The sequence below is a fragment of the Puma concolor genome, chromosome A1 (assembly GCF_028749965.1).
Source record: "Puma concolor isolate L17-30 chromosome A1, mPumCon1.1.hap2, whole genome shotgun sequence".
Lineage (NCBI taxonomy): Eukaryota > Metazoa > Chordata > Mammalia > Carnivora > Felidae > Puma > Puma concolor.
Window position 1 is genome coordinate 11,380,925 of NC_141667.1, and position 26,770 is coordinate 11,407,694.

At 43.3% G+C, this 26,770-nt stretch overlaps 1 protein-coding gene and 1 pseudogene across 1 annotated transcript in view; both read right to left on the bottom strand.

Annotated features, from left to right (window-relative positions):
- DNAH5 (dynein axonemal heavy chain 5) overlaps positions 1-22,145 on the bottom strand; it is a 244,685-nt gene extending 222,540 nt beyond the window's left edge. Inside the window, exons 1-4 of the mRNA XM_086676209.1 lie at positions 21,826-22,145; positions 7,934-8,068; positions 3,871-3,955; positions 490-650 (exon numbers count right to left, since the gene is read on the bottom strand). Of these exons, the coding sequence (XP_086532335.1) occupies positions 490-650; positions 3,871-3,955; positions 7,934-8,068; positions 21,826-21,882 (438 nt within the window). The 5' untranslated portion in view covers positions 21,883-22,145. The remainder of the gene's footprint in view (positions 1-489; positions 651-3,870; positions 3,956-7,933; positions 8,069-21,825) is intronic.
- Positions 20,072-20,948, bottom strand: LOC147584023 (large ribosomal subunit protein eL33 pseudogene; annotated as a pseudogene).
- Positions 22,146-26,770: the final 4,625 nt, after the last annotated feature.

The following is a 26,770-nucleotide window of genomic DNA, read 5'->3' on the forward strand; positions in this document are numbered from 1 at the left end:
AATAAAAACCTGAAATAAACAGAACACAACACGTCTACCGGTTTACTTGCTCCAAGCAGATAGTGCCCCCATCAAGGGCAGAGGAGACATGCACTTTATTTTGCACATACACAAAAAAATTATATATCCATTATTACAAATCTTACTTTAAATGTATGAAATTTGCCATTAAGTAAATAATGTACGGGCCATTATTTTTTAAAGGAAAGACTTCACTGTATCACACACACACACACACACATGCACGCAAATACATATACATAATGTTATATCAATTTTTGTTAACAAACTGAATATTAAGTCCTATAACTCAACAGATTTAAAGGAAATGTCTTGTTTGCTATGAATGCTTTTAGAAATACTTCTTTGAAAGTAGTTTTAGATAGTTAATGAAAACAGTGGTTACCTCTATAGGGAAGGATTTTTTTTTTTTGTAGAATTTACATGATTTTGGGTCATTTGGGGTAAAGGATTACTCCAGCCCCTTACCCTATGGATGTTCTCAGGGGTGACGGCTCTGGAAGGGTCAGTCCTGATGAAGAACACACATACTCCAGTAAGAGCCACATCTTTTCCCTCGGTCACAAACACCTTCGGTTTTTTAATCTTTTCAGAAAGAGAAGTCACTCCCCCTGGAGAGCCAAGTTGTCCTACAAATGCAAAAGAATTTCAGTTTCACAAATGCTACTTACAGTCCATATGGTTGTCTCTTGGAATGAGTTTCCTTGTTAAAATAGTGTCGCGTTGACTCATCCATGTGCCCTGGAAGGTCTGCTGCCTGGACAATCTCTAGCCTGAACCCTGAAGGGATCTAAAAGGAAGTGACTGTTTCCAGATCACAGGTGCATTTCAAAAAAGTGTTGCTCCAGCAAAAAACAGGAATGAGGGGCGGCTGGGGAGCTCAGTCAGTTAAGTGTCAGACTTCAATTCAGGTCAAGATCTCCCAGTTTGTGAGTTTGAGCCCCGTGTCGGGCTCTGTGCTTATAGCTCGGAGCCTGGAGCCTGCTTCGGATTCTGTGTCTCTCTCTCTCTGCCCCTTCCCTGCTCACACTCTGTCTCTCTCTCTCTCTCTCTCTCTCTCTCTCTCTCTCAAAAATAAATAAACATTAAACACACACACACACACACACACACACACACACACACACACAGAGGAATGAGAGGCACAGGAATGAGAGAGTTTGGTCCAAAGCAGATTCTTGCTGAAGCTACAATAGTCATTTTCATCCACAACAGGCCACAATAGAGGCATGGGGGAGGAGCAAAGAGGGAGACAGTACCTGTTGCATGTGCTGGGTGTCAGCTCCTGTGCTTGGTACCTTATCTACATTATTAAAGTCACTACCACCTTAAAGGCAGCGGTAGCCTGTCCCATGTCACAGCCAACAGGTGGTAAGAGTTGAGATCAAAAAACTAGCCTTGACTATAGAACTCCAGACCCCTGCAGCCCCCTCAGTATCGTGCTAGAGTCAGGACACTGTAGAGCCAGGAGAGCAACGGGATGAAGGGCGTGGGCTCTAGAGTCAGACCCCCAAGGCGTGAGTCTCCTCCGCTGCCCTTCATGGCCATGTGACCTTGGGAAAGATACCTAGTCTTTCTGTGCCTCAGTCTTCTCATCTGAAAAATTCGAATAATACCCCTAGAAGCTAGCATCTGCAATTGTTGTGAGGATTAAATGAGTTAATACATGTGAAGCCCTTAGAAAAGCACATAAAAACACTAGGCCAATAAGCATTACCATTATTATTATTTGAAAATTGTATTTTCGGTCGTCGAAGCATGTAGCTCATTGAGTGGACCATTTATGCACACAGAGAGAGCCAGTGCCCTTGTCCGCCCATGGAAGTTGGAGCTCTCCAAGCAGATCGGTAGCTCAAGCAAGGTTATCAGGGGCGGGAGCACAGTGCCAAGGGAGGGACCTGGGGAAGAACGTGGACTGCAAGCTGAATCCTGAAACCCTGCAATTAGAACCTCTAGGAGGAACCTCCCCCCACGCAACCAAGTTCTGCCCCCACGGTGCCGGGCTAGAGACTGGTGCTGGGGCTTTGGCAGCGAACCCGCCCAACAAAGATAACCAGCAGATATGCCTCACCGGGAAGACAACACGTCACCGCGGGATGTGCAGCGAATGCTCCCAAGGCCCACAAGAGCAAGGGCCTGGGGAATCAAGGTCAGCCAACTTGTGACAGTGCTAGTGCTGCTCGAGTAAAAGCTTTCCTGCCACCTCGTCCCTCTTGTGCCTGCCCTACCTCAAGCCAGAGCTGTGGTTTGCACAACGTGGACAGGAGCAGAAGGTTAACTTGAAGGAGCAGAGGAGGACCATATGCTTCTCTCCTCCTGCTACTACTGACCTTCAGCGGTCCCTGCTTGGAACCTTGGGGGATGGCGGAAGGAAGTGGGCGAGCCAGCAGTGAAGAAGATTTAACTTTAGATCAATTCATTTTGATCAACTGGATAGTTTTAGTTTCTGCACTGAGACAGTACTTGTAATGTGAAGCAACCATAGGAACATTTCCTATCTAAGAATATCCAGGAAAGTCATGGAATGGTCTCAGTGTTGATCCGGTCAAAAGGTTAAAGCCAGTCCCACGGTAAAGGTCTAAAGGGAGAGCGGGGAGCGAAATTAAATTATGTTTACATCCCGTGAATCTTCCTCGTTCACTGTTACATTTACACGAGAACCCTGAACTCCACCCAGTGCACATTTTGTAGATAACTCAACATCCCATTTGACTTTATGTTTGTCAGCCTGGGATAGAATTAGAAATTTCTGTATTATTTTGATTTTTCGTTCAAAGTGTAATGGACTTTCTGGGTGCCTCAGTGGCTCAGTTGGTGAAGCGTCTGACTTTGGCTCAGCTAATGATCTATCTCACGGTTTGTGGGTTCAAGCCCCGTGTTGGGTTCTGTGCTGACAGCTCAGAGCCTGGAGCCTGCTTTGGATTATGTATCTCCCTCTTTTTCAGCCCCTGCCCCGCTCACACTCTGTCTCTCTCTCTCTCTCGCTCTCTCTCAAAAATAAATAAACACTAAAACAAAATTTTTTTTTTAAAGTGTAATGGACTTTCTGACCACAAAATATCAGAAGAATAATTCTAGGAAAATCCCAATCACTTAGAGTATGCATGCATAATTTTCCCAGTTTTTAAACAAAAGAGCATAGTCATACTATATGCCAACAGCAATAACTATTTTCCCTTCAAAAAGGTTATAAAAAGATGAATGTAATATTTTAATATAATCATAATATATTTGTTTGTGCCCCTAGCTTGGCTTTAAAATTATATGAATCCACATAAACGGAGAATGGGAGATGCCAGTTGAATCCACACAAAGATTTGCAAATTTTCTTAAGTGAAAATAACTAAACTTGTCATTCCACATTACTCGTTTGAATCATAGTCGGTAGAAAATAAACATAATGTGATATTTAACTAGACAACTCATTATGCTTATTGGCAACAATTCCTCTGTTAAAAATAAATGGTGCCTATATAGAAAAGAAACAGATGCCCATAAAAAGTTCTAGAACATCACTGCATAGAATGAACTAGGATGTAAGGAAAAGAAGTCTCAAAATGTAAACTACTTTATTATTCCTCAATTACCAGCACAGCCTGAAAAGGAAAGCAAAATATCTCAAATGAAGTTAGAACAGCCAGGCTAGACAGCCATCATTATCCATCCCTTTTCCTTGAGAACAAAATGGCACCTTGGCCTCACCCACCACCTCACCACTGCCCATTCGTCCCATCTCCCAGCGTGGATGTAAGGGGCCTGGTCAGCTCTGAGAGTGGCTTTCTGCTTCAAGCCATCCTCAGATGAATCTGGCAACACGTTTCTGGCTTACGTCGCATCAAATTCGGATACCTGTATCTGCTACCTCCACGTCCTGATAGTAGAACATAAGGTGACGAAAACCTCCAGCAACAAAAAGCTGATCTATTCTTTCAATCTGTGAAAAAAGAAAAGGCAAGGTCACAACTCCGTTCTGAATTAGAAACCATATTTCAGTCAGCATTTACTATCATCTTTCTTCTTCATATAAAACTGCATCTAATGCAAAGCATACAGAAGGCGTCATGTATTTTTCAACCAATAAAACCACGAGAGAGTAAATGCCTCACCATAATAAAAATGTAGTTCAAAGAAGGAATCCAATCAGTCATCAAAATATTTTCTACATACATGTTTGAAAAGATTGTCCTTCCATTTTTGCTAATTTCCGAAAGTGTTGAGCTGTTGAAAGCAGATATAAATATAGTGTTTCATTTTCACTCAATTGCAGATCAGAAGGGAGAACAAACCTTTCAAAACCTAATCTAACACACTAGAGGTAATTAATAGTAAATTGGAGTAATCACTGGAAAATGCCATGAGAACACATATGATCATGGAACATTCCATCCAACACTAGTCCAGAACTCAGTCCCATCCATGAGGTTCACTACACAACCAGAGGTCTGCCAACCGGCCTACTACCAGAGGAAGCACTTTTTAAAATCTTTTTAAACGTTTATTTATTTATTTTGAGAGAAAGTGTGTGCATGCAAGCTGGGTAAGGGCTGATAGGGAGAGAGAGAACCCCAAGCAGGCTCCATGCCCGTGTAGAGCCCAACACAGGACTCGAACTCATGAACCGCGAGATCATGACCTGAACCGAAATCAAGAGTCAGATGCTTGGGGCGCCTGGGTGGCGCAGTCGGTTAAGCGTCCGACTTCAGCCAGGTCACGATCTCGCACTTCGTGAGTTCGAGCCCCGCGTCGGGCTCTGGGCTGATGGCTCAGAGCCTGGAGCCTGTTTCCGATTCTGTGTCTCCCTCTCTCTCTGCCCCTCCCCCGTTCATGCTCTGTCTCTCTCTGTCCCAAAAATAAATAAACGTTGAAAAAAAAAAAAATTTTTTAAAAAAAAGAGTCAGATGCTTAACCGACTGAGCCACCCAGGAGCCCCAGAAGCAATTTTCTTAAAGTCACTAGCACTGTTTTAAATTCAAATTGGAGGAAAAAGGATAAAATCTACATGCCCGTTAGCATGGCTACTGTCAAAAAAAAAAAAAAGAAAAGAAAGAAAGAAAAAGATACATGTCAAGGATGTGGTGAAATTGAAACACTTGTATACCCTTGGTGAGAATGTAAAATGGTGCAGTCCCTATGAAAACAGTATGGGAATTTCTCACAATATTAATATATTCCTCCATGATCCAGAAATTCCACTCCAGGTATATACCCAAAAGAATTGAAAGGAGGGTCGTGCAAAGATATTTGCACACCTCTCCTCACAGCAGCATTATCCACAGTAGTAAAAAGATGGACACAACGCAACTGTTCATTAACAGATGAACGCATAAACAAAATGTGGCACAGAGATATGATGTATTATCATTCAGTCTTAAAAAGGGAAATTGACACAGGCTACAACACGGGTGAACCTTAAGGACATTTTGCTAAATAAAATAAGCCAGTCGCAAAAAGACAAATACTGTAGGATTCCACTTATATAAGGCATCTAAAGTAATCAAGTTCTTAGAGACAGAATGTGGGATGGTGGATTCCAGGGGCTGGGAGAGGCAGGGGGGAGCTGTTGTTTAATGGTATCGATTTTCAGTCTTGCAAGATGAAGAGATCTCAAGATGGGTTACACAACAGCGTGAATAAACTTCACACTACTGAACTGTTTACTTAAAAATGATTAAGATGAGGGGCGCCTGGGTGGCGCAGTCGGTTAAGCGTCCGACTTCAACCAGGTCATGATCTCACGGTCCGTGAGTTCGAGCCCTGCGTCGGGCTCTGGGCTGATGGCTCAGAGCCTGGAGCCTGTTTCCGATTCTGTGTCTCCCTCTCTCTCTGCCCCTCGCCCGTTCATGCTCTGTCTCTCTCTGTCCCAAAAATAAATAAACGTTGAAAAAAAAAATTAAAAAAAAAATGATTAAGATGATAAACTTTACATTCTACGTTATTACCACAATTTAAATTTTTTTTTCAAAGTTTATTTATTTTTGGGACAGAGAGAGACAGAGCATGAACGGGCGAGGGGCAGAGAGAGAGGGAGACACAGAATCGGAAACAGGCTCCAGGCTCACCACAATTTAAAATAAAACATTTGCGGGGTGCCTGGGTGGCTCAGTCGGTTGAGCATCCGACTTCGGCTCAGGTCAGGATCTCGCAGTTTGAGTTTGAGCCCCGCGTCGGGCTCTGTGCTGACCGCTCAGAGCCTGGAGCCTGTTTCACATTCTGTGTCTCCCTCTCTGCCTCTTCCCCACTCATGCTCTGTCTCTCTCTGTCTCTCAAAAATGAATAAACGTTAAAAAAAAATTTTTTTTAAATGTTTTCAAACAACAAAATCTAGCCTGAAATTTTAAGTGTGAAAAAAATAAGCCCCCTCCAATTTCCACCATATTATAGATAAAACTATTATACATAAGGGAAAGCAAGTTGCCCTGGCTCCTTCATGACTCTTCTTTGATTGAGAATGCTGTCGGGCTGAGTGGGACGCCCTCGTTAAGATTAACTTCCAAGCCAAGAATCTGAAGGAGATACTTCCAAAAGGCCAGTACTGAAACTCCTGCCCCTCTTCTTTGCTTGGGAGACTGAGCCAGGACGTTTTCTTTCAACCTCCAGGTTTTGACATTCCTGGTCCTGAATACGACACAACAGTTTGACCTGGGCTTCTTATAGTTCAGAACTTGTACTCGTTTATTCCCCTCGCATGATCCCAAATCCAGATGTCTGAATTAGGAAGAGGGGTAGAGTTAAGCATTTCACCTCTCCAAGACTGAATCAGTTAAGTGACTGTCTCGTTCTGTGCCTCCATTTTGGAGGAACAATATTATCTACCTCCTGGCATCATGAAAATTAAATGAGATAACAGATGAAAACCACTTAGATGAGACTGACACCTGGTAAATATTCAACAAATGTTAGCTGGAAGGAAAAGGAGAAGGGCATTTCCTCAACCTCTAATTAACTCATCCTGCAGTCTAGCCATTTTAGTGTTGTCCACCCCTCACTGTTCCACTGACTCCTACTGATCCCACCAGACTGACATGGCAGGCAGGAACAAAGCCACCGGAGAACTGGAGCCAACTCATACTGGTTCATGACAGCCATTTGATCACAACCCTTTCCAACTAAGCCTTCAGTAGCATCATGTTCATAGTCTGGAATCAGCCATTGTGGCAGTATTAACACCACAGAAATCAACACTCAAAATAGCGCCCCCCTCTACCCTCTTGCTCAAAGCTGGTTGTTAAACATTTACAGGTATACCACTAAAAAGCATTATCAAGAGTGTGCCACCCCCATCAACAGAAAGAATTCTCTCTCCCTCTCTCTCTCTCTCTTTTTTTTATGCTAATAAACCAAAACAAACAAACAAACAAAAACAAAAAAACCTTCAGGAACCATCATAGGGCTCCTGATATGCCTTCCTCAATGCTCATGAAATTATATCCTCCCATATTTTGATCTTCCCTCTGTAATCACACCCCAGATTTTGGAAGGAAATCACGGCAGAAAATGGAAGTCAAGCTCAGGAACAACAGAAACCAGATTCAGCTGCCAAAATTCAATCTCCCAGGTTAGAATAGGATAAACGCAAGACAAGATATATCAGAAGCTGAGAGAAGATTCTATGCTCCGACCTCAAGTTCCAAGATGGCACCCGAACCCAGCTTCACTGGATTCAGAAACAGGCAGACATTGCTGTCAGAACCATGGAACTTAAGTGACAGTTATAAGTACCCCCATTCAACATGAAGAGCTGGAGAGCCCTAACATCAATCTGCCACCACCTGTATGGTCAGAATGGAATCCTGTCCATGTTAGAACAGACACCCTCCTCTGCAGCCCAGCACAGATCCTGCCATAGGACAGAGGTCAATAGGTTCTCTGTGCCCTCCATAATCAAGTCTGGGAACACTCAAGTGCATCTCACCTGATTCCCCTCAAGAATGGCATCTTCCACTTCAGTTTTGTCCAGGTCCACACAGGAAGCTACGATTGCAAATAAGTAGTCATGTCTGCCATCCAAGCGTGCCCGTTTGGCTTCCTTCTCTTCCTTCAGTCTTTGCTGTAAGAAAGGACCAAAAATGGTATGTGACAACTACTGTTCTCAGATGTATTCATTTTGTAATAACCGCATGAGACTGTTGCTTTTTTCAGGTCTTGAGTACTCACATAACAGACACCTTAATGGTACCAGTTTTAATCTTCCATTTTTAGAAATAATGTTATTCTGTTATGAAAATAAGATGTGCTCATCGTTTTGGAATTGTGTAATACAGATAAGCTAAAAGAAAAAAAATAAAAATCATCTGCCATCCAGAAATTATTACTGCAATTATTTTGTTCTAAACCTTTAGATTTATTTCTATGCATATATAAACATTCAAAAGACACACAAAAAAAGAGATCCCCATTTTTGTAAACATTCCCCAAGCCTTTAAAGTAATATTGTTCCACATTATCTCCTACCTTTATTGTTTGTCTACAGATTCATATCTGGTCTTGAAATTGATTTCTGAATACTAGTGCTTACCTTTAAACTGATTGTTAATTACAATGCTAAGGCATGTGACCAATGTGGGCAGTTTGAAGCATATCCTTCCATATGCACTATGCTCATACAAACGTATGCAAATGTATACACACATCTGTATATTACACTATAAAATTTTCATACATATTCCCTTAATAATACACCACAGACCCTTTTCTACTTTAATACAGGCTATTCCTACCTGTGTGATAGCTGTAAACTATTCAACAATGTGGACGTACCATAATTGGTTCAACCATTCTGCCACTGGTGGATATTCAGCTTCCAATTCATTTCTTGAATTAAGTACATTGCCTGAAATGCCGATGAGCAACACTAGGAAGGGAAAAGGTGGCCCCTCTTTCGTTCAACATACAGTTATTTAACCCCAATTATGTACCTGTGCTATAGAGGCAAATGCTACCCAGTGACGTCAAAAAATCTCATAGCCTGTTTGGCAGGATCTGAGCGGAAAGTATAAGCATGACAGGATGATATTATGGTTGCCACCAGGGCATCAGATCAAGGCAGGGACCTTTATGGGTCTTCAGAGAAGTTGCAAAAAGGAGGGTCCCCCACTCCAGCCTGGGGCTGAGGTAGCGATGACAAAGAACATTTTGGGAAGAGGTGGGTTGAACCTAGAGTGGAAGGGCAGTTGGCCACAGTCCCAGAAGGGAGGCATTTCTGCACGTGCAAAGGCCAAGTGGCGTAGGAAAGCAGAGCACACTTTGGAAACCACAAGGTAGCCAGGTTGACTGAACTAAAAAGGACTAGAAAGACACAATGGGAAATGAGAAAGCAGTTCGATCATAAAATATCTTGTGGGCCACATTAGGGAGTTTAAGTGTTATCTGAAGTCCATGGAGAATCACGGACGGGTTTCAGATCGGGGGAGATGTTAGCCGTCCATGCTGCAACAAAAAAATCAGTCATTCTAGAATGGATAAAGAAGATGTGGTTTATATATACAATGGAATGGTACTTGGCATTGAGAAAGAATGAAATCATGCCATTTGCAGCAACGTGGATGGAACTGAAGGGTATTATGCTAAGTGAAATAAGTCAGGCAGAGAAAGACAGATACCATATGTTTTCACTCATATGTGGATCTTGAGAGACTTAACAGAAGACCATGGGGGAGGTGAAGGGGAAAAAAAAGTTACAGAGAGGGTGGGAGGCAAACCATAAGAGACTCTTAAATACTGAGAACAAACTGAGGGTTGATGGGGGTGGAGGGAGGGGAAAGTAGGTGTTGGGCATTGAAGAGGGCACTTGTTGGGATGAGCACTGGATGTTGTATGGAAACCAATATGACAATAAATTATATTTTTAAAAATTAGTCATTCTGTCAGCAGTGTGGAATGTGGATTGGAGCGACGCAAGCCTGGAGGCAGGAAAGCCAGTCAAGTGGCTTATGGTGGCATTCCCAGAGCCCAGGATGCACAGACCATTGGGAATGTGGCTCTGGAACTCAAGGGGAAGTTGCACTGTAGATCCAGATGTAGATACAGGTTCTCAGTGCAGCACAATTGATATTACAGGCCAGATCTTTCTTGTTGTGAAGGGTAGTCCTGCACATTGTAGGGTGTTCAGCAGCACCCTTGGTCTCTTCCTTATGGATGCCAGGAACTCCCTACTACTGAGCTGTAAGAATGAAAAATGTCTCCAGACTGCCAAACATCCCGTGTGTGACAAAATCACTTCCTGCTGAGAATCACTGATACGATTGAGACAGAGACAGTCAAGACGGTATCTTTTGGGGTTACGCAGTGCACAACCTGCACGATTATGTTATCAGTCCTTTCATCCAGTAGGGGGTATGTGCGTACTAGATATTCAGTAGACACTTGTCAAATGAATAAATCGAACTTTAAACCATGAGTGCAGATATGATTTTCTAAGAAAGAAATGGAGAATGAAAAGCGAGGTGAAGAGCCTCGGGACGCACCAATATGCCAGGAGCAAGGAGGGAAAGAATAGCCCACGGAGACAAGTGAGGATAGTGGGCAGACAGGCAGAAAGGGAACGGGCAGGCCGCGCCACCAGTACACCACAGAGCCAATAGTGCTAATGCTATAGCGGAGCGGTGGGGTCAGTTAGGGTTTCCTTAGTAACTGATTGTGTTTACAAAAGGGGCTATAGCATCCCACAGCCCCTTGGCAAAAGGATCATGCCATTCACCTCTCCTCCTCTTGAAGGTGGCTGGCCCTGTGACCAGTTTTCACCAAAAGAACGTGGGGAAAAGTAAGACTGTAAACCTGCCTAAGCTAATCCTTAGGAGAGCTTCAGCTTCTGCCTTTGCCCTTGGAAATGCTCCCTGGGAACCCAGCTACCATGCTGTGACAAGTCCAAGCCACATGGGGAGACCACATGGAAGAAAAACCAAGGCATTCTGGTCAATAGCCCCAGCCAACCCAGCCAACACCCCAGAACCAACTTCCCTCCAGGTGAGTAAGCTATCTCAGACATTCCAACCTAATCAAGCCCACAGAGGATTGCAACCCAGCCCAATGCCACTCGAAGCAGAACCACCCAGTTGAGCCCAATCGCCGATATACTCAAGACAGATAATAAGGGACTGCTGTCTCTGCTATAAGCCATTATGATCTCATGTGGTCTGTTATTGCAGCAGTAGATAACAAGGTAATCCTTGTAGAATAATTTCACTGGTTGGACAGAAAGCAAATGGATGTAGGCTTGAGAAAAAGGGGACTGAGAAAAGAGAAATACAAAGATACTGAATATAAACTATTCTTTCCAGAAACTTGACTATAAAGGAAAGAGGTGTGGTAGTAGTAGATAGAGGGGAATTTACAGTCAAGGAAGAATTTTTTAAGACACACACACACACACCAAACAAACAAACAAACACCTTCAAAAACAGTGAAGAGGAAAAGGTGGGGGATTTCAGAGGGCTTGAAAGGCCATCTCTGGACCCATGCAATTAACATTTGTTTTCCAGAACCTGAGGTGCCTGCTGGAAAGAACTGGAGGTGGAAGGAGGAGGGATTAGGGATTTTTAAAATTTATAATATACCTATTTTCTTGCCATTTCTCTCTATAGGAACTAACACAGGTCCTGACACAAAGTATGCATTCCATAAACATCAAACAGAAGCAAATTTACATCTCCTTTTATTTTATTTTTTTTTTTTAATTTTTTTTTCAACGTTTATTTATTTTTGGGACAGAGAGAGACAGAGCATGAATGGGGGAGGGGCAGAGAGAGAGGGAGACACAGAATCGGAAACAGGCTCCAGGCTCCGAGCCATCAGCCCAGAGCCCGACGCGGGGCTCGAACTCCCGGACCGCGAGATCGTGACCTGGCTGAAGTCGGACGCTCAACCGACTGCGCCACCCAGGCGCCCCTACATCTCCTTTTAAATGTGGCTACAACAAGGAAGGTGTCCTGTTGTTTAGACTGTTTTCTTCCTGCTTGGCAGGGAGGAATAAAGTGCTTTTCAAAGCGAACTCTCTGGGTTTGTACTAAATGGCTTCAGCAGCTTGAGGACATGGTGGGCAACCAGGGGAGCCAGAAATCAGGCATCAAAACAACCATCTTGCGGCAAATGCTGGGGAGTGACAAAGAAAGAAAAGAACTAGAAAACCAGGAAAGTCAGGATGTAAAGCCACTGAAGCCTTCCGAAGAATAGAGGAACTTAAATAAGACTCTGCCATGGCAACACATTCTCTATGACCTGATTTTATGAGACTCCAAAGGGGAAAAAAATATATATATATGTATATAAAATATATATATGTATATACATATATATACATATATATATATATTCTAGTGGAGGAAAGGAGTGATTGGTCCCTAAAACAGAACGCTAATGATTCTATTTTTACTTAAATATCACAGAGGAAGAAAAATTCCAAAGAAGCGTCATGTGTACACAGCGAATTATCAATGCGTTTTTAAAGTCAATGTTTTCTGAGCTGCACGAAAAAGCATGTTAAGCAACGAATGTGTTCTTGCATAAACTGATCGTTGGTTCTATCTTTGCTGAACAATGAGGAAATTGTTTTTTATCTACCACAAGAAGTCAGTAACATCAAACAAACATTTAGTGACCAGACCAGGGCATTGTCAGCCCATAAACTTAAACCTGGAGCTTTCTGGCTGCTAGGGAATAGCAGCAACAAGCAGTCAGGTGACAAGCTGTCTGGAGGTGGCTGTCCTGTTGGCCTTTGAAACATGGAGGGCAACTGGGGAGGGATTAAGATGGCAACAGGCGGACAACGGAATGGCTTTTTTTGGAGTCACATTAAAATTGTTTCCTGTTGCATGAACAAGCACCAAGGGATGGGGGCGGGGGGGGGGGATGGGAGGAGGGGGCTGGGAAACCTATTCAACGTCCACAGAAATCTCGAAAGTAGTAAAACACTTCTGCAATGTGGTGGCAAGCTATGTCGCTGCCATCCTTGGAGAAAAGAGTCACTAATGTGCTAACTCACAAGAAACAAGCGCTGCTTTCAAGGCTGGACAATTCTGCGTGGACAAATGAGCCCTGGTCCCGATCTTAGGTTCCTGTCCCAGCTCTGTCACTTGCATCTGTCAGTCAACCTGCCCAGGCTTCAGTTTCCAGAACTGCAGACTCGAAGTGTTAGACTAGGGATGCCTGGGTGGCTCAGTGGGTTAAGCAGCTGACTTCAGCTCAGGTCATGATCTCACGGTTTGTGAGTTCGAGTCCCGCTCACAGCGCAGAGCCTGCTTCAGGAGCTCTGTCTCCCTCACTCTCTCTCTGACCCTCCTCCACTCATGCGCTTGCTCTCTCTCTCTCTCTCTCTCTCTCTCAAAAATAAACATTTAAAATAAAAGCATTGGACTAGATGACAGCTAAGCACCATTACCTACTCTGCGGTCGGAGCTTCTTGCTGGTTCAAAAGTTAACACAGATAAGAGACTTGAGATTTTAAAATACAAATCCCAACAAAGACCCAATGCATGAGCTTTCATAATAAGCTCTGTGATGTTTTCTCATGATGAGCCTACCGGTCCAACTTTTTTTTTTATATATGAAAGTTATTGTCAAATTGGTTTCCATACAACACCCAGTGCTCATCCCCAAAAGTTGCCCTCCTCAATACCCATCACCCACCCTCTCCTCCCTCCCACCCCCCATCAACCCTCAGTTTGTTCTCAGTTTTTAACAGTCTCTTATACTTTGGCTCTCTCCCACTCTAACCTCTTTTTTTTTTTTTCCTTCCCCTCCCCCATGGGTTCCTGTTAAGTTTCTCAGGATCCACATAAGAGTGAAACCATATGGTATCTGTCTTTCTCTGTATGGCTTATTTCACTTAGCATCACACTCTCCAGTTCCATCCACGTTGCTACAAAAGGCCATATTTCATTTTTTCTCATTGCCACGTAGTATTTCACTGTGTATATAAACCACAATTTCTTTATCCATTCATCAGTTGATGGACATTTAGGCTCTTTCCATAATTTGGCTATTGTTGAGAGTGCTGCTATGAACATTGGGGTACAAGTGCCCCTATGCATCAGTACTCCTGTATCCCTTGGATAAATTCCTAGCAGTGCTATTGCTGGGTCATAGGGTAGGTCTATTTTTAATTTTCTGAGGGACCTCCACACTGTTTTCCAGAGTGGCTGCACCAATTTGCATTCCCACCAACAGTGCAAGAGGGTTCCCGTTTCTCCACATCCTCTCCAGCATCTATAGTCTCTTGATTTGTTCATTTTGGCCACTCTGACTGGCGTGAGGTGATACCTGAGTGTGGTTTTGATTTGTATTTCCCTGATAAGGAGCGACGCTGAACATCTTTTCATGTGCCTGTTGGCCATCCGGATGTCTTCTTTAGAGAAGTGTCTATTCATGTTTTCTGCCCATTTCTTCACTGGGTTATTTGTTTTTCGGGTGTGGAGTTTGGTGAGCTCTTTATAGATTTTGGATACTAGCCCTTTGTCCGATATGTCATTTGCAAATATCTTTTCCCATTCCGTTGGTTGCCTTTTAGTTTTGTTGGTTGTTTCCTTTGCTGTGCAGAAGCTTTTTATCTTCATAAGGTCCCAGTAATTCACTTTTGCTTTTAATTCCCTTGCCTTTGGGGATGTGTCGAGTAAGAGATTGTTACGGCTGAGGTCAGAGAGGTCTTTTCCTGCTTTCTCCTCTAGGGTTTTGATGGTTTCCTGTCTCACATTCAGGTCCTTTATCCATTTTGAGTTTATTTTTGTGAATGGTGTGAGAAAGTGGTCTAGTTTCAGCCTTCTGCATGTTGCTGTCCAGTTCTCCCAGCACCATTTGTTAAAGAGACTGTCTTTTTTCCATTGGATGTTCTTTCCTGCTTTGTCAAAGATGAGTTGGCCATACGTTTGTGGGTCTAGTTCTGGGGTTTCTATTCTATTCCATTGGTCTATGTGTCTGTTTTTGTGCCACCGTCCAACTTTTTTTAACACAGTATACCAACTTCTGCCTTTAACTCTATGGTTAAGTGCGAGTCTGCGTGCTTGTTCATGTGAGACCGTGCAACTTCCTTTTGGCTCCGGACTGGTAATCCCTGAGTATGTGAGAGACCTTACTCTCATCTGAAAAATGAAAATACGAGTCCAAACCTGAAGGGCATTTGTGAAGATTAAAATGGGAGCAGTCTTGAGACAATACCGTCAAGCAGCACTTGAATTAAAATGGCATGATCAAGGCACTGACCCTGGGCATCAAAACTCAGGAGAAGCCAAACTTTTCAATCATATATTTTTTTAATTCTACAAATGTTTATATTCCCTCTACCCTTAGAAAGCCCAGCCCCATTAGCAGGTTTGTCTCAGACCCAGGTCCACACCACAGACGCCATGACAGCCAGAAGTGAATGTCAGGTCCAGGAGCCCCTTTGTGCACAGGGACACCCTTTTCCCCAACTCCCTGAAGGTGTCACAGGACACTTTGCTCTGTTCGCCCTGGTGGCATTGTTAGCCGTGGCTCTGACAGTCATCATTTCCTTACCGTGCTTACATTTAATTGTCACAAAAGCCTTATGAAGCAGCAGTATTACCTCCACACCAGGAAGTTGAGACTATGGACCATTAACAATTTCCCAAGAGCACACAGCTAAGTAAGTAAGCTAAGAGCTGGGCTGCAAGGCCATGACACGGTTGCCCCAGGCAACTAAGAGTTTTGCACCTATTCAAACTGGTATTCCATAAACATGGTCTCTTTACATTCCCACCCAAGAATTATCTAGGGCCCTCTTGGAGGGTGTCCCCATATACATTGCGTGAGTTATATAAGGAGTGGTGGGTAGAAACTAGGGTTAACTGGCACCATTTTCTGAGTTACACCAGTGACATTTTAGTACCAGGATGCACTGGTGCCCACTTAGCTTCCAGCTGGCATGCCTTGTGTCCAGCTCTCTCATGACACTCCTGTGTCTCAGCAAAAGGTAACCTGCCATCCTCAACTCCTAAAAGTGCCTAGAAGGTGGCCTCCCTGCTTGGGCAGCCAGGAGGCTGGGCTCCATGCTTTCCCCACCTGTTGCTGCTTCTGCCCGAACAACTTCACTTTCATCTATGTCATCCTCATATGATGCCTTTGCACGGCCAAGTGTATGGGGAAAGGAATGGGTTCTGCAGCCAAAAATTTATTTCTTTGTTTAAAAAAAAAAGTTTTCCTAGGTGACATGATTAGCCTTGTTGCAGGTCTGAATGTGAGAAAGAGGAAGAGATCTGTTTTAATGAGGGTCTGTTGCATATGTTTGGATGAATATCTTTCTATTTTCTTCATTTGGGTGTTTTGTTCTTTTGTGTATACAGATGCATACAGCAATGTATCAAGTGTGTTACAGGAGAGTATAATCTAGATTTACATCCCACTGGAGATACTGGAAATATCGTGAGTCTATGAATTACGGGTGAAACTCCTTATCTTAGATCGCCAAAGTAAATTTGTCTAAGACTGATTCTGCTTTGGCTCTCCATATCAATCTCAAGTCCACACATAATTAAGCATCTGATGAAACATAGTACCAAAGAGGCCAAGGACATGGATTTGATCATCTCAGGCCAGTTAGCTTCACTTTTTACCATCTTCCTCAACCATGGATGAATGAAGGCAAATCCACGAGCAGAAGGAGAAATTACTCAAAGTGTATGCCCAGCTTTCTGAAATGCCTCATTATTGGTAACCTGCCATACGTATAACCTGATCCTTCTTATCTCTTGCAGGTTAAAATAAAATAAAAATCAACTGAGTCTCATCATTCCTGCAAGACGATCAGCTCCACAGAAAGGGAAGTTTTCTATTTTAATTTTTGCAATATCCCTAGGGCCTAGAACAGTACCTGGGACATAGAGAGCCTCAGCTGATACCTAGTGAGTGTATAAAGTAACCAAATTAATCATTTACAAGTCACTTTCAAATAATGAAGGGCTGGAACAAAGTATTCTAGCTCAGTCTGAGTCCATGATCACAGACTCAGAATTCAGTCAATAAGCTCCTGGGTCTTCAATGCTGTTGTATCTCGAGTATAAACCATGGCACAAAATTCTACCACTAGTATGGACTATAGCTTCTCTCATTTTACAACAAATATGACTAAGCTCCCTTAGCCTACATCCTACTTAAATGTGTTGAATTACAAAAACTGAGGGAAGCGGTTCTCCTGTTCACTTCCATGTAGAGCCCTCTCTACAAAGTCAACTTCCTTTCCATGTCTTCCAACAAAGAAGAGCCTCCTCCTTTGTCTTCCAGCATTTTCGTTTTACCCCACAGGACCCCCATTTCTCTGAGAGAGGCTACTCTGTGGTGCTTCCTGGAGCATCCAACCCTGCTCTTTAACCGGCTGGGAGATCCACAACCTAGCAACTCCCCACTCTTAACTGTACTTTTCACGTCTTGCCCTTTCTTATCCCCTTTCCCTTTCATCTCTTCCAGTGAAGCATCACAGATGCAGAGGATGCACTCCTTCCCACATAAAGAGCACTTCAGCAAAGTGGTTTTCTGGAAGGGAAAGACACTCCACGATGGCTAATCCCACTCACAGCAGGTGCTACAGTGAAGTCCTCCTTTATTCAACAAGAGCTACACTCCCCTCCATTGCAAAGAGACAGCACTTAAACTGAGAAGTTCCCATCAATCTTCTTGTCCTAACAGTAAGCTCTGGAATCTTGTCTATTTTTCACTGGAGTTCTTAGGACCCTCAAATCTCCCCATTTACTGGCTCTCTTGTCTGTCATTCTTTCCAAGCCAATAAAAGATACCCTCTTGACTTTTTACTCCATGTGGGTTTGTCACCCAAATCGATCCAAAACCTGCTGTAGGGATGTCCTCATCGCCACAGCCTTCTCTGCCCCAAACATTTCAACCATCCAGACTTACAGTCAGTTTTCTGCACACCAAATTTGGGGATCTGATCGAAGGTCCTTAGTGGACCTTCACATGACTCCATATTCTATCTTCCTTCCCACCCCACAGCGGTTTTTCTCCAAATCAGGAATACCTCTCTTGCAGAATTCCAAGAGTTACCTCTGGCAGCAGGGGTCATATAATTTCACTCCCAAGCTAAAATATATATAATGTCACCATTCACATTACATAGGGCACAGGGATGAAATTCAAAAATGCCCTTATTCATCACAATAAACTAGAGCACTTAAAGCTGGCTGCTCACTAGAATCATGGGGACTTTCAGGGCGCCTGGATGACTCTATCAGTTAGGTGTCCTACTCTTGGTTTGGGCCCGGGTCATGATCTCATGGTTCATGAGATTGAGTCCCGTGTTGTCGGGCTCTACACTGACAGCATAGCCTCTGCTTGGGACTCTCTCTCTCCCTCTCTCTGCCCTTCCCCTACTTGCATGTGCACATGTTCTCTCCCTGTCTCTCTCTCTCTCAAAACAAATAAACATTTTTTTTAAAAAAATCATGGGGAGTTTTAAAATACTGATGCCTGCCCCTTCCCCAACACTCTAACTTATCTTCTCCCAAGGAGGCCTGAGCACTGGTATTTCTCAAGAGTTCCCTTGGCAATTCTAACATGCAGCCCAGCCTCAGAACACTGCCCCAAAGGAAATGATTTCATGGATTGATCATGACTGATTAGTAGGACCAGGTTCTCACTTGAGGCAGGAACTTAACAGAGGAAGTCCAAAGGCATAAACGTGGGATCCTTCCAACCCTAGACCTCTTTTGTCCATCTCGTTACTGGCGTTGTACAAAAACCGATAGTTGTAACTAGGTTTCAGCTCTCAACTCCATGAGGCCCAGAAGTGCTGTTGCATGCCTGATCACAGAGCACAGCAGCGCCTGGCACAAAGTAGACATTCAACAGATTATTTGTGGACTGGATGCATTTTGCACTTGGCCACACTCTCCCAGGGTCTAGCTAGGGCGTGATTATGATGTAGGCATCTGGAGCATTCACTTGCTCAAGCTCAGCAACACTCACCTGGGTATTAACAAGCAGCACTGGTCCCTTCCTCCCCCGCCAGCTAAATCCTAGAGCCATTCACCTCCCCATCTGCAAGGGAATTGTTTTCATTTTGTCCGCTGTATTGTATATATGAAACGTGTTCACCGGCCAAACATGCCTGGGCCTGATGAACAGAGGACACCGAAACCTGTTTGGCTGTTTTGCCTGAGGATAACGAAACCCACACCCTTTAAGCTTTCAAAAGATATCTGAGAGCAAAGGTTCTTTTCTGTCTCGGTTTCTACCCACGCACTCCCAAGGGAACAACGGCCGCCTCCCAGCAGAGTTTCTCAGGGGGGGAAGGCATAGTGCATCCCCCGAGGAGCCTGCACCCTCCCTTCCCCCACAGTCTCTATGCCCTCGAGAATCACCGTTTAGAGAAGCCTAGCCATCTGAAATGCAACGAGCAATGATATTCCCCAGCTTAAGTACATACAGTGAAAACCACGAACAATATATATCCCTGGGGCGAGGAAGAGAACTGTTCTCCGTGTGAAAATCAGCTTTGCAATTAGGTAAATTTAAGTCCTAATTTACTTAAATTAGTAAGTAAATATAGTTCAGTTTAATTTGAGGGACGGAAAGGAAAACAGAATCCCTAAGTCTGGAACTCATGTCTGTTGTATACTTGTAAGTTGGTGCTAAGCAGTGTTCATCCATGACAAAAGCAGAGAGAAGGGAGACATATCTGGGCCACATTTTTGTAAATAAGTGAGTGACTAGACACAGAATTATTTCATGTTTTTTCACTGAAAAGCATTTACGTTCATTAGACAACAGAAAGGAGGTATGGCTTCACCTTTCTAAACCCAGGAGCTATGGTACTTTTGGTTTTAATTTTAGGTATAAGCTGGATAAAGTCAACTATTATATTACAATAACCTAGTTCAAATACAGCATCATTGTAGTAATAGTTCCAGACCAACGTTATGGACATAGAGAATTATAGTTTTTATGTCACGTAGCTTTGGAATCTTTGCCATTGATTATTTTAGGTCACAAAGTTATAATTTAATAAACCATCATACCAGTGCACTATATAGAAAATGTGTAATTATTTTCACAATACACTGCAACATTATTGAGGTAATTCTCTCTCTTTTTTTAATCTACACCTTTATTTACTTACTTTTCAGTTAGTTTAAATCCTTGGGGGGTACAGCATCACACGGATTCTGCGACCAATGTCTTTAGCAGGAAGGTTGCTTTGGAATTTGACTCGAACCATGCCACTGTTCCCATGAGTTACTTTTCCCCAGGTTGCTCTGGTTTTATTCGGTTCACCACCAGGAGTCACTGTGTTGTCCTTTGCTTTGTACACATAAGCACATCTCTTACCTAGATAGAATTCAGCTTCATCTTGAGCATAAACATCTTTAATTTTAAGAAGAGCTATGTGCTCCCTCTGGGGAGACCCCACTTAACAGCCAGCAAAAATGGCTTTGGACCACAGCCTCCGGACATATTTGTTGTTTTAAGAGTCCTGTTCCCAGCAGGCCTCCACAGGTTCCAAGATGGCAGAAAGAGCTTGAGGTAATTCTCTTAATCTCATTCTTCAGAGGGGCAAACAGAACCAGCACCCGAAATATATAAATGAACCCCCCAAAAAGCTTACTCCCAAACGGTAGCTCATGCCAAAGAAGAATATAATTAATTAATCAAGATTTTTAGTCAATTAGTCAAGATTTTTATCATTGATTTTAACATTAAAGACTCAGCAGTAAGATATTCAGTGAGAAGTTTAATTCATTCACTTTATTAACCAAGCACAAAATTAAGGTGGATCAGCACCAGGCTCCGTGCTAGGAGAAGGCTATCTACAAATGGAGAGCCCATCATTCCTGTCCTCCAGGGACTCACAATCTAGTGAGGGAAGGGGATAGGTAGACAAATGTCATTTCACTGCAGTGATGTGACAAGGGTGCTAGCAGATGCAGAAGCAAAGTGCTGGGAGGGCTTCTCAGAGGAGGCGCTGCTGGCATTTGGTCTTAAAAAATGAGTGTTTACAGGCAAATAAGTCCCAGGGCTTGGCTGGAAGATGTTGACCTTGGAACGGATGCATCGGAATTGTGGGGCTGGGGAAGGGAAGGTGACTGGTGGCAGAGTGCTGAGAAATGCAGAGACAGCATCCCTGCCGTTTTGTGGTGAAACAGCAGGTTGCAAGGCTAGACAGAATCATCTGGGCTGCTGGGGATGCAAAACAGATAGTGATCCAGCCCTGAGGAAGCACGGGTTAATGTGGAGAATGGGGTCCTAGAGCAACCACCATTTTCTTCTGACATTAATTGGCAGCGGAAGAGGTTCCAAATCCCTCTCTGCATTTGCATAATAAAAAACTGCTGAGCTGAGCCCTATGCCAGGGAAGCTCATTCTTCAATGTGACTCCAAAGGCACATCCTTGTGTGACCTCATTTCCAGGCCTATAGAACAGGGGATTGATTCCAAAGAGCAGAGAAAACTTGCACCCTAGAATCTGCCTTAACTCTCTCCCATCACCAACACAAGCATCCAGGGCTGAAAGAATGCAAAGTCACCAAAGCACCCTGAATGTGCTTTTTCCCCCTGAGACAAGCATTGTCCCCCCCCCCCCAAAATGCAGGCATGTATGTCTACAGGTAGTTATAGTTCAGGCAGCAACGTGCAGAAAAGCCAAAAGATACGGTCCCCTTCCCTCCCCTTTTTTTTTGTATGTGAAATATCAACGCGTAACATTATGAACGACCCCAAATTAGTAAGCAAACATGTTGCTCACAAATTCATCACGATATAACTTTGACATGTTTTTAGGTATTTTGCCACATGGTGTGAATGATGATAATCCAAGACCCACGTGCAAGTTTACGGACAACAGCCCCTTACCGTTAGAATGCGGGTGACGCTCTGCTTCCAGAGCTGTCTCCTACCGATCCGAAACATCACAGCAGTCTGGTCAGCAAGTGGCAAGAGGTCTTCCTAAATGATCCTGTAACTCCTGGAGGCCTGCCCCTCATCCAACAGGCTTTCAAGTGAACCCTGCTCTGGAGGACCAGAACTTCACCTTCACATGTCCACTCTGCATGCATTACTCACCATATGCACAGGATAAAAATTAAAAGTGCACCTGTACTATTCAAGTTTTCCTTCTAGAGTCTCCCCCTTCGGCCTCTCCCCTGCTCCGAAGCCTGTGTTGTTAGGGCAATACCGTTTACACCCCTACAGTGCACTGTGTCCCTCACTTGTGTTTATCAACCAATCAAAGCATTTGAACTGCTCGGTTGCGTCACTTCTGATGTTCGTTGAATTCCATACACTGCCCAACAGTACGCTTGGAGTCAACAGAGGTATTTGAGTGATTTCCTTGAACAGTGAGAAACTTTAAACCACATCAAAATATAAAGCAGAGAAAGCCACTCTGAATGAATTGCTCAAGTCAAGAAATTCAGTATTACTTGGACTGAACAACTTTATGTGCACGATTAACTGCCAGCATTGTGACTAATTGTGACTAATTGTCAGATGGGCTGATTGTGCCCCAAAGGAGCCGTTTCCTCCCATAAAGGGAAGCCTATTTCATATGCAAATGGAAAATGATGTCCATAAATTACTTTTGCTCACCCAGTTGTACATACAAATAAACCAACGTAATTTTTCTATGTGACTAAATATCTTGATCATCCTTATTGTGAAGACATGAATGGGAAACCATGGCCAACGTGATTTGAGAGATCCAATTTTTCTCGTCAAGATGAATAGAGAGCAGGACATTTAAGGTAGGTCATTGTTGGGGCGCCTGCGTGGCTCACTCAGTTAAGCGTCCGACTTTGGCTCAGATCATGATCTCACAGTTTGTGAGTTCAAGCCCCACATCGGGCTCTGTGCTGACAGCTCAGAGCCTGGAGCCTGTTTCAGATTCCATGTCTCCCTCTCTCTCTGCTCCTCCCCCGCTCATGCTCTGTCTCTCTCTCTCTTTCAAAAATAAATTAAAAACAAAAAACAAAGGTAGGTCATTGTTAAATCCAGGATTTGGTCCTTGGAGTTCAAGTCTCGGGAACTCAAATCCCAAGGATAATCAGGAAATAGGGGACTCATCTTACTAATATTCTACTAACTAACCTTACAAGACTGACTGGAAAACCAAGATGCTAATTTGGTTTGAAACACCTACTGCTGGGGCACCTGGGTGGCTCAGTCGGTTAAGTGTCCCACATCCAACATCGGCTCAGGGCCTGATCTCACGGTTCATGGGTTCAAGCCCCGCGTCGGGCTCTGTGCTGACAGCTGAGAGCCCGGAGCCTGCTTCCGATTCTGTGTCTCCCTCTCTCTCTGCTCCTTCCCCCCACTCATGAAAAAAAAAAAAAAAAGAAACACCTACTGCTGATTTGGATGCTAATTTGGTATCTGAACTTGGAAGTCTGACCTGCTACTAGGGTGTGGCCTCCACATGTAGGGTTAATACAAGAGAGAACACTTAGACCTGAATCTTATTTGGTAAGCAAAGAACTGGAGCATAGAAAGTTAGACTTTGTTTATGGAACATTTTTTAAATCAACCTCTGGGTATCGGTGAGCGGCTGTTTCCTGTTCTAATTGTGAATGAAGAAGGTGTCTAGACTAGAAGTCATTCTCCTCTGTGCGGGGTGGAAAGGTCACCAGCAAAAAGCAGTGTTTTCTCATCCTCTTTGTTCAGCCTCTTAGTGTCAGTCCCAAGAACCCTCCGTCAACGCATGACCTCTGGACAGAGGTTACGCTTCATTATATGTGTGCTTATCTTTCATTAGTTACATTCGATGGCGCTTCCCTAATGGTGTGTCAGGCACTATCTTTGTGCCAGCAGCCCATTTACAACATTATCTCTTGGGAAGAGTTACTTTCTGGAAAAATTCCCGCAGATGGCTGATGGTATTCATTTTGTGTTTGGCAGGCATAACCATGGCTCTCTCGAGGCTCCGCGGTTAAACTGCAAAGTCTTCCAACCCCTGTCGCTGAAATCAACCCCCTTTGGGCAAGGCAGAGGCAGGTGCCTTCAGGGATCCCCTCAAACGAAGGAAGCTAACTGAGAATTGTCATTAGCAGCACAACCAAGGCAAAGCACAAGCCTGAACCTACATCTGACCATCTGCCCCTCACTGTCGGCCTGAAATAAAATTCATTTCTGGTTGCTGGAGAGGAGTTATCAATCATTACTTGGAGGGAGTCTCAGGAGGGTTTTCATATGAGTAGTTTCCACCAGGCGACAGTGGGCAAGACTCCTCCTACAGGAACGGTTATGCCAGGGACACCCCAGCCCTGTCTGTGTGGACAGCGCACTCTTCCAGCCTACGAGTACTGGCCATAAACAAATCTTACATCAGACTTAATGAGAAAACAAGGGTGGACAATGGGCCTCATGGAGGGAAAGGACTTCATCCAGAAATCCAAGTACCTCCAGGCAAGGTTTGAAGTTCTACTTCCATTCATTCACTCATTCACTCATTCATTCATTCATTCATTCATTCAACAATGTCTGTGAGTGCCTTTTTATGGGGTCGGGCAACTGTGCTACATATGAAGCATATAGCAGCTAATTAAAAAACACACTTAATCAAACAGTAAAAACTGAACTGTGATATGCGTAATTATTTTATGGAACACTCAAAGAGAAAGATAAAATGCTGCCAAGTAAACCTGAACACCACCTCAATGTTAAGATGCATTCTCGATCCACAGATGTTAAAATGTGAAAACTGTATATCTCAGAATCGGTGACAGGCCGTCATTCCTGCCTTCGTTGGGGGAAGATATTAAATAAACCACATAGTAATAAATACATAATTATAAATAGGATATCATTACAAATTGTGAAATGTGCCCTTAAGAAAGAAAATAAGGTGCAAGCTTCACCTGGATCTGTATTCTGAATAATTACCATGTCAGGCTTACGTTGCTGAACTCTCCATCCCTGAATTATGGAGACTCACCTACCTTGGGCCTTGCAGCCCTATGTGTGCAACCTATGCCATGTGGCAATATAGAAAAGCACAAGCACTGAGGTCAGACAGACCTGGACTTAAATCCCAGCTCTGTTCTCTTGTAGCAAGAGGACATCAGAGGGAGCTTTTGTTTCCTAAATTGTACATTAGAAATAAATCCACCTGCCTAAGAAACAGGTGATGATTTAAATGTATGTAAAACTCCTGGATCCTCATAGGCACGTAAGAAATGAAAAATGTGACTATATTTTTTCTTTGCAAAAATGTTATCACTACAATTAGTGGCAACAGCAAGGTAGGGGGCAAATTCTCAAGGGATTTAGCCTGCCCCACAAACTCCAGTCTGGAGCTATTTGGAAATTTTGGTCTTGATTTCTATGTCCCAAAAAGTATTGGATCCAAGTTTTATCAGTTACCATCTACACATTTATCCTAGATATCCGTCTCTAAGAAACGCGTTCCTGAGGCCAGCAGGATCAAATGCATTTATCAGTTTAATGACCTTCTAAACAATGATACAGTGGGCAGCATATAAAAATGGCAAACAAGTTCAGTGGGATGAGAAAGTACCATATTTCATCAACTGTGAGTTGCATCTTTTTTGAGCTTTTTATTGTATTGAAATTAGGTGTATCTGATAGGCACCCTTATGACGGCTGTTGCTCGGCAACCATCGTGACATGGTTGTCATTATCAGAGTTTATGCAGACTTAGTAGTCACTCCAGGTGGCATGACAAGGCCATAGCTGCACCTGATGTTAGTTAACAAACCACTGAAGATGCATTTGAAGAAGGAAGATGCATCCTGGTTGTTTTCTGAAAATCTTCCACTGACACCTTCTGGGAAGATAAGGAAAACACCAGCATCACAATTTACAGAATGAATGGCAGTGGATGGGAAGAATCCCAGAAGGGTCACACCCTGACATGAAGAAGCTTTAGAAATTTCTTAGCCAATTCATTGCACTTACATTTGTATGGATACACCAGGGTGACAGGAGATTTTTTTAATCTATGGTCAAGGAAGTCTCAACAAACTTTTTTCAATTAAATTAAAATTCTGGAAAAGCAATGTATCCGATCATGGTGCCTCAATGCATCGTGATCCCATGTTTCGTGGGTTCAAGCCCCGTGTCGGGCTCTGTGCTGACAGCCCAGAGCCTGGAGCCTGCTTCGGATTCTGTGTCTCCCTCTCTCTATGCCCCTCCCGTGCTTGCACTCTGTCTCCCTCTCCCAAAAATAAATAGATTTTTTTTTAATTTTTTTAAAAAGGAAACAAACGAGCTAAATAAAAAGAGGCAAATACTCTTCTCCCAGCCTCCATTTTGCTACCCCTAAGCTATTTTTTTTTTTTTTAGAAATCCTGGTTGACGAAGGAATGGGAAAAAAAATACAGATGGAATTTGACCGTCCGTGATGGAGGAAAGAAAACCCAGGGGTCAAAGATAGGTTTCATTTTGTCAAGCTTGGGTAAAGTGAAGAACCATAATAATTCAAACTGGAACAGGGGGATCTGGAGAAAGAGTATATTTTGGAGACTAGGTGACTGAAGAAATGTAGGCAAAGCTCTCATTCTTTACTTTTCCTATGGGTCTTTTCATCTTGAAAACATGACATCTGTGCCTCCAAGGCCAAAACAGTACTTGTATTCTTGATTCCATCATCATTTAAAAAATCATAACAGAAGAACAAACTCATAATAAAAAGGAACTAAAAATATATTCATTCAACAATCATTTGAGCTGCCTCCCCTCAAAAAGCAGTTACCTTAAAAGCTCCAGGTGAAGTGATATGGGTTGTTGCTTTTGCCCCCATTTCCATGGGTTGAAATTGTGCAGCAAAAGCTGAAAAAAGATG